This window comes from Protobothrops mucrosquamatus, unplaced genomic scaffold, assembly GCF_001527695.2.
Source record: "Protobothrops mucrosquamatus isolate PMUCROS unplaced genomic scaffold, P.Mucros_1.0 scaffold_177, whole genome shotgun sequence".
NCBI classification, from domain to species: Eukaryota; Metazoa; Chordata; class Lepidosauria; order Squamata; family Viperidae; genus Protobothrops; species Protobothrops mucrosquamatus.
The window spans coordinates 3,796,656-3,805,436 of record NW_015386253.1 but is presented as its reverse complement, the minus strand read 5'-3'; the positions used below and the strand labels follow the sequence as shown (position 1 = coordinate 3,805,436).

The 8,781-nt window shown below is 35.9% G+C and overlaps 1 protein-coding gene across 1 annotated transcript in view; it reads left to right on the top strand.

The window, feature by feature from the left end:
• The first annotated feature begins 216 nt into the window (after positions 1 to 216).
• The window catches only part of LOC114923056 (prostatic acid phosphatase-like), a 24,277-nt gene continuing 15,712 nt past the window's right edge, over positions 217 to 8,781 (top strand). Inside the window, exons 1-5 of the mRNA XM_029285466.1 lie at positions 217 to 301; positions 2,311 to 2,447; positions 2,753 to 2,839; positions 3,883 to 4,035; positions 6,685 to 6,783. Coding sequence (XP_029141299.1) covers positions 217 to 301; positions 2,311 to 2,447; positions 2,753 to 2,839; positions 3,883 to 4,035; positions 6,685 to 6,783 — 561 coding nt within the window. The remainder of the gene's footprint in view (positions 302 to 2,310; positions 2,448 to 2,752; positions 2,840 to 3,882; positions 4,036 to 6,684; positions 6,784 to 8,781) is intronic.

The window sequence follows — 8,781 nt, the reverse complement described above, 5'->3', positions numbered from 1 at the left end:
TGAGGTTGCAGTAGAGCCACTCATCTGGCTGTATGGCACATTGGGTTGGATTCATGCAGTTGAAATGTGAGGAAGAGATTACTATCAAATGTCTGTAGAGTTGGTTTCACATATTCCTCTAATCCATAATGGGTCTGTTTGAATTTACTGTAGAGATTATATGAACCCAGACATTTATTCAGTGCACTATGATTTAGTGAGACATATAATAGGGTAATGCAAGAAGCTCCCTATTTGTCCCTGCTTCCTACTGAATGCACAGATTTAGAAGATCTGAACACCAATGACAGGTATTTCAGAAGTAGGTCATACAATCCCATTATATTTTTCAACTTTTTATTGTACATAAATATTTAGAAGAAGATCTGTATATCTTAATGAAAAAAGGAAAATACGAGGAAAAAGGCTTTCAAGATTAAATATCCATGGAGTCTCCACCCCTTTGTTTGCTCTTTTAAAAGCACAGGATTTTCTTGCCCGCTGTTTTTCCCAAAAGCTTTTCTGTGCTGCTGTCAAACACATGCATGATGAATCTAGTGTTCATCTTACATAGTTTGGGCTTTTCCTCCCTAAGTCTCTTTTTTGGTCTGCTTTTCCATTGTGCAATAGGAAGGCAAATGAAATTTAACGTGATTGTAAGTACAAGGTTTGTTGTCATTGCTGGTTGTATGTCCTTTGCAATTTAGGTATGCTTTTCTTTCTTTAGATTTTGATTGCCCTGTAATGATGTATTGGACAGTTCCTGTTTCATGTATGTCAACATCAGAAACCAACAGCAAAGAAATTATATTTAGAAAAAGGCTGCAGAAACTGAGAAAGAAATATCCAACAACAAAAGAAAACCTATTTTTCACTGAATTCTAAAATTTTGATCTGACTTCAACATATAAAACTGACAATAGTAATAGCATCCATGTCTCCAACAATCTTTTCCAAGATTGTCTTTTGCTGTGAATGTTGAAAGATACTATCCAACACATCTAAAGTTCAACAGGTCAGGAAAAGTTGGTTAAGAAGGTTATCTTCTTTGAAAGGATCTGATTATTTCCATCATTTGAATATATGAAGATAAGACCAACCACAGCTTTGGGGAATTGAGCACATTTTCAATGACAGACAGGAAGGCACATGAACCATAGTCCTGTGGAAGTCTTAATTGATCGATAATGAATTGATTGATAGATTATGTGCCATTAAGTTTAAGTTAACTTTTAGTTACTACATAGACAGTTTTTTCCCCATGATGATATGTCCCTAACTCATCATCACTTTAACAGAGTCCAATGTTGATACTAGTTATTCTCTTTTACTTTCCATATGTCTCAAAATTAATGCAAAATTTTGCAGAGACTTAGATCTTTGCTTAGTAAGATAACTAATCTTGGTCATTGGCATCTCCAATGAAAACTCAGATTGAAATGTTCATGAACCATTTGTGTGTTTTCTTGAATGTTCACAATATTCATAATCTCAAATACCAAAATTCAAAGGTATTAACATTCTTTTTATTCTCCTTCTTCAAACTCAAACTTTCACTCCCATAGAATATCACAAAAAATACTATTGCTTGCACTATTCTGTTCTTCGAAGATATAGACACATCACAACAACTGAATATTTTTTTCAATGCCTTCATGGATGCTGTACCAAGTACTAGTCTCTAAAGTTATTTTTGGGAGCAGGAAGAGTTACATTCAAAACATGGGCAATGTGGTGTGCTACCACCAAATCTTGTGGGATTTTGGTGTCCTTCCCTGAAATCTTAGTAACAGTATGAGATTTCTATCATTAAAAAAAATAACTTTGTGGATCAGTGATTGTTGGGGACTTTTCACTATGGGATCCTTGGTGCTCTCTAAGCTTGGTTGTTTTCTTGCAGATGTTTCATTACCCAACTAGGTAACATCATCAGTATTTAAATGGAGTCAGATTTGCTCCTTGCACCAGGACTCAATAGTTCAACCCTGAGCTGCAAATTTCTATTCTATTAGTACTTTTTACTGTCATACACAGATCCACCAATTTGTTGGATTCCATAGCATTTTATGTGAATGAATGAATGAATTAATGAATTAATGAATGAATTAATGAATGAAGCAAGCAAGCAAGCAATCTAATCAAACAATAATCAAGGAAATTCTGAAATATTTGATCATACCTAACTGAAGGAAATAATTTCGTTATTCATTTCAGTGTTTCATCCATATTACTTCAGAGAGAGACTGGAAAGGATTGCACTTTCCTGATGCAGAAATTTCATTGCAAGTTCTGATATTTAATTATAATAACATGCTTTGTATCAAATTCCAGTTTCTCTGACAATTAATATTGTCTCCAAACATTTTTACCAGCTTTATCGGCATGGTGACAGAACTCCTATTTCAAGTTTTCCCAAAAATACAGTCAGAGAAAATACCTGGCCACGTGGATATGGACAACTGACTAAGGTTTGATAGATATTCTTAAAACATGTTCATTAACCCAAATACAGTATTATTTTAATTCCATTTACTATAGCTTTGTTTGTTCAAGACTGTGCTCAAATATTCAACATTTATTGACTTACAGAAATTGACTTACAGATGACTTCCAAGGTCCCTTCCAACTTTATTATTATTATTATAAATATCTTATCCAAACTTTACAGCATAATTTTTTAAGATTCAATAGAGCTTTTAAATTATTGATAGGTAAAAATGTTTATTGACTGTTTCAAGATATTTAACTACATATTATATTATTCCTACCACAGACTGGAACGCAGCAGGCATATCAACTTGGGCAGTGGTTAAAAGATAGATATAAGAAGTTCTTAAGTCCTTCATACAAGCCAAAAGAGGTAAGAATGGGAAATATTTTTTCATTTCTTTTATACAGTGCTTTTTTTCTAAAAAAAAAAAAAAAAAAAGGTGCCGGAACTCACACACATCATATAACCCGCCTTGCCTACCGTACAAGGTTCCATCCAAAAAAGGTGCCAGAACTCCGTTCTGGGCGTTCTATGAGAAAAAAAAGCCCTGCTTTTATATCCAGTAATACTTTATTTGACATGAACTGATAGTCAGCTCATTTAAGGATACTTACCATACAAACTGGACTAAAAATTACAAAGCTGAAATTGGGTGTATTTGATAGATGGAGTAGTCCAACATCAGTCTAGTTGTTTGAAATTCCCAAGAGATGCAAACACTTTCCCTGTGACAGGGTTGCTTCTTATTTCTTGTCACTCCTTTCCTATCCCAATGGCAGCTATTGTGATGGCAGGAAAGAACAAAGACGTCCAATGGAACAGTCATTCTTTTTCGTACCCTTGCTCTGAATCTTTCTCTCTCTCCATTTCTTGGCAGACAGAGAGAGAGAGAGAGAGAGAGAGAGAGAGAGAGAGAGAGAGAGAGAGAGAGAGAGAGAGAGAGAGAGAGAGAGAGAGAGAGGCAAAGGCAAAGGCAGAAAAAAAGAAAGAGAATTGTGTTTTCATCACTCCCTGTTTTCAAATTCTTCTTTTTCATTGCTTGTAACAAAGAATGTATGGGAATCAGATATTTGAGCTTTCATTTGAGGTTATAAACCATATAAAATACTTAATATAAAGACAGACAATTTGGGAATCCTGATTGGATTACATGTGTAAGACACAGCCATATCATATTGATGACATTTAAAGACAAACATTTCTTCAATCAAAATTTATCACATAGGCTTTTTACTGGAATTTATATCATTCCCATTAGCAATATAAATGTCCATATATGATGACAGGGCATAAATCATATTAAACAAGGAGATAAGCAAATGCATAACAATAATTTTAAAAAGCATGGTTCATATGACATGGAAGTTACAAAGAAGATCAGGTTAGCAACTCTTTATTTTTTCCTTTTCTAGATTTATATCCGAAGTACAGATTATGATCGAACTCTAATGAGTGCTGAAGCAGTCCTGGCTGGTCTCTTTCCTCCTTCAGCCAAAGAACACTGGAATCCAGACATTCATTGGCAACCTATTCCAGTTCATACTGTGCCCAAATCAGAGGAAAAGGCAAGGAAGCATGTTACATTTTAACTCTCTAATAGTACCTTTAACTCTCTAATAGCAGTGGCGTAGCGTGGGTTGTCAGCACCCGGGGCAAGTAATTTGCGCCCCCCTCCACAGTGGGTGGCATCGGCGACCCGGCGGCTCGGATCAGATTCGCACAGCCAGCACTGCAGAGAGAGTGAGTGAGCCAGGCAGGGGCAGAGAGCTGCGAGTGCGAGCGCGCCCCCCCAGATGTTGCGCCCGGTGTGGCCGGCCCCCCCTGCACCCCCCACGCTACGCCTCTGTCTAATAGTACCTTAATTCTTTTAATAGTACCTTGTACCCTGTGGTGCAGAATAGGATATGATGGCAGAACATAGCTGTGGGTTTGTGTCATCTCAGATTGCAAGAAAAGTACAGATCCTTGAATATTCCTATATACTGTATATATATATATATATACAAAATTAGAATGCTGGAAGAACAGATAGCATTGTCTCTTACCAGAGAGGGGAATTATGGAATTACCCATAGAACAGCTTCCTCTGGAAATTTGTACTGTTGACCTTTTGAAAGGTTTTAAAAATCTTGCCTTTTTCCTAAGGCTTTAGTAGGGTGTAGGACAACTGATTCAACCCAGCCATCTTGCTGCAGCCCACTCACCATGGGACAACTCACCACAGCCAATTTGCCATAGGACAATTCGCCACAAGACAATTCAATGTGGGATAATTTAAGACAGGGACAATTGCAGGGGCCTTGTCTTGCTTTAAGTTTGAACATTCTCAGTTTAGAAGTCCTTAAGGCTGGGTGAAATTCATCTCTTGAGTTATTTAATTGTCCTGCAGTGTGTTGGCCATAGTGAGTCAGCCAGGACGAGTCAGCCGTGACAAGATAGCCATAGCAAGTTGGACAGAGTGAGTCAGCTGCAGTGAGTTGTCCCATTCCAGTTTTGGGATGTTAACAGAGCCCAGTCTGCATTTAGTCTGCTTTATTAAAGAGTTTTTATCTGGTATCTCTATTGTTTTTATCATATTTTTTTTTAAAAAAAGATTTGCTTTTATATATAATTTTATTTCATTCACTATCTAGACTTGATTGAAAGATGGGCAGCCATATACATTTGCATAATAAGTACATAATAAAGAAAACAAGAAAAAATATGTGCAGTAGTTCAGTGACTTCAGAGAGCTGAATTAGTTTTTGGCAAGGGAAACTGCATATATTCATTGCTTATATTCACTGTATATACATATATACACATACACACACACACACACACACACACACACACATCCAAATTTCTTTTTCTGACAAAGAGTTAAAGAATTAAATCGGGAGACTAAGATGGCCATTTCTAGCTTGTTCTGCTTTCATCAGTTAGCCATACCCTTTATGGGATTCAAACCTGGGCAGTTTACATACTAGGCAGTGATTCAACCACCAAGCCACAGGATCTCCTCCCCTCTTTGCCAGCAGAATCCAGGAAGTATATACAGGAAGTTTTCCAGACAGACCGGTCTGATTGAGAACACCTGGACATTTTTTTAAACTGCTATACTGCAGTTTTTACTTTTACAATATCTTTTACCATGCAGCCCCACAACTAGGGGCATTAAGCAGGCTCAAGTCGCAACTGCGAAACATTTTTAAATCCAAATTTCTTTTTCTGACAAAGAGTTAAAGAGTTTAACTCTTTGTCAGAAAAAAAAAATTTGGATTTAAAAATGTTTCGCAGTTGCGACTTGAGCCTGCTTAATGCCCCTAGTTGTGGGGCTGCATGGTAAAAGATATTGTAAAAGTAAAAACTGCAGTATAGCAGTTTAAAAAAATGTCCAGGTGTTCTCAATCAGACCGGTCTGTCTGGAAAACTTCCTGTATATACATATACATATACATATACATATACATATACATATACATATACATATACATATACATATACATATACATATACATATACATATACATATACATATACATATATATATATATATATATATATATATATATATATATATATATATATACACATATACATATATAACCTTTATTATTTTTATAAATAAGTCAGCCAGCTGGCTTTCATAGCTAAGCAGAGCTAGAACTCACGGTCTCACTTTCTAGCCTGATGCTTTAATCCAGGGGTAGTCAACCTTGGCTCTTTTATGACTCGTGGACTTCAACTCCCAGAATTCCTGAGCCAGCACAGCTGGCTCAGGAATTCTGGGAGTTGAAGTCCACGAGTCATAAAAGAGCCAAGGTTGACTACCCCTGCTTTAATCACTAGAGAACTGGCTCTCTTGTACTGTAGACATGCAACTCCAGTATGTTGCATTATTATGTTCACATATCATTTATGAATATAAAGTATATGTATGTATTCACACTCACATATATACACACTTGCACCAGGCAGTATTTTTTTTAATGCCAAGAGTCAGAATATATCTTCTGGCAGAACTCTGAAACAGTATGAATTACACACAATACAGACACCTTTATAATACATTACACATAATATGTAATGTGAAAGGGAGGTCTTGTGCCTTTATTAATAGTACAAATTCCAGTTAGGTTAGCTAGATGGACTATGAACAGGAAAATAATTATATAAAGAGGCCATTCTAGTTATTTAATCATTATTTTTCTTTTTCTTTCTTTTCGTTGTAGTTGTTAAAATATCCTAATTTTAGATGCCCAAGTTTTAATGGATTACTACAACAGGTCATACAAGAAATGAAAACCAAGAACGAACTGAAAAAATATATGGTAAGAAACAGAAACCAAAAAAATAACCACGTTTCTTCTGTTATCTTGAAAGGTATTTATACCATCAAAAACTGTAAGCTTAATTCCTTGTTACTACAATTGTTGTTTGAAGATCTTTCCATTAGAAAAATACTACTAGTATAAGCTTCCTCAAAATAAGAAGTGAATGGAGTGACACAAAAGGAAAACAAAAACATAATTTCAGCTGAGCAAAGTCAAGCTCCTCTTGATTTGTGCACAGAGTCAAAATGGCTGCCATTTAACCCATGTGGCTCTTTTACGTGCCTGCAAACACAAATATGATCTTGTACACATACTGTATATATGTCTTAGTATAGAAGTCAGAATAAAAGGACTGAATTATGGCACACCTGGCAAATTTAATCAACTAACTGTCAGGAAGTTTCTCCTTAGTTCTAAGTTGCTTCTCTCCTTGATCAGGCACCTTGGAGAATAGCTTGACTCCCTCTTCTTTGTGGCAGCCCCTGAGATATTGGAACACTGCAATCATGTCCCCCCTCGTCCTTCTCTTCGTTAAACTAGACATACCCAATTCCAGCAACCGTTCCTTATATGTTTTAGCCTCCAGTCCCCTAATCATCTTTGTTGCTCTTCTCTGTACTCTTTCTAGAGTCTCAGCATCTTTTTTACATCGTGGTGACCAAAACTGGATGCAGTATTCCAAGTGTGGCCTTACCAAGGCATNTCTTCGTTAAACTAGACATACCCAATTCCAGCAACCGTTCCTTATATGTTTTAGCCTCCAGTCCCCTAATCATCTTTGTTGCTCTTCTCTGTACTCTTTCTAGAGTCTCAGCATCTTTTTTACATCGTGGTGACCAAAACTGGATGCAGTATTCCAAGTGTGGCCTTACCAAGGCATTGTAAAGTGGTATTAATACTTCTCGTGATCTTGATTCTATCCCTCTGTTAATGCAGCCCAGCACTGTGTTGGCTCTTTTGGCAGCTGCAGCACACTGCTGACTCATATTTAAGTGATTGTCCACTAGGACTCTGAGATCCCTCTCACAGTTACTACTATTGAGCAAGGTACCCCCTATACTATACCTGTACATTTGGTTTTTCTTGCCTAAATGTAGAATCTCACTTTTTTCACAATTGAATTTCATTTTGTTAGATAGTGCCCAGTGTTCAAGTCTGTCCAGGTCCTCCTGTACCTTTATTATTTTATTATCTTTATTATTTCCTGCCTGAAGATAAAACTTTCTGTTGATTTTTATCTAGGAAAATGGATAAATCCATGACTGCTGTTTCATTTACTTGTGATAGGGGAGGCAAAGTTAAAGGAAGATACAGCAACAAGGAGATTGTTAACATATTAACATATTAGATTCTTTTTATGCTCAAAGTAGCTCCCAATACAACTTACTTTATTCAGAAAAAACTGTCTTTATTCACAAAAGTCTACTTATTCACTATTTTTTTAAAAAATGATTTTATTGAATTTTATAGGATTAGGGATAAAATAGGGTTGGGGTAAGGGTTGGGGTTTAGGGTAGGGTTGGGATCAGGATTAGGGTTAAGACAGGGTTAGGGTCAACTTTGGGGTTATCCCCCAGTAACATTTTCAATATTTAGCAAACAGACTATTCTCCAGGTACATATGTTTAGCTAACAATAGTTAATATAGTAATAGATAATTGTAGAAAGTATAATAAACAATTATTTGAAATATTTTTAAACATTTTTGCTAATCTTAGTGGTGTCATATGCCATCTATAAAACATTTTATACAAGTTTTCTTTATATGAGACTGCTTTAGTTAATTTAATATTTCTATCCCATAATTTTTGCCAGTCTTCCAAATCTATAGAATATCCAAAGTTTTTTGCCCAAACTATCATTGTTTCTTTTACTTGCTCTCCTTCCATCTTTAAATTTAGCAGAAATCTATAAAGTTTCTTAATCAAGTTTTCATCTGTTTTTAACAATATTTGATCCAGTTCTGTCTGTTCTTTATAAAATTCCATTGTCTTT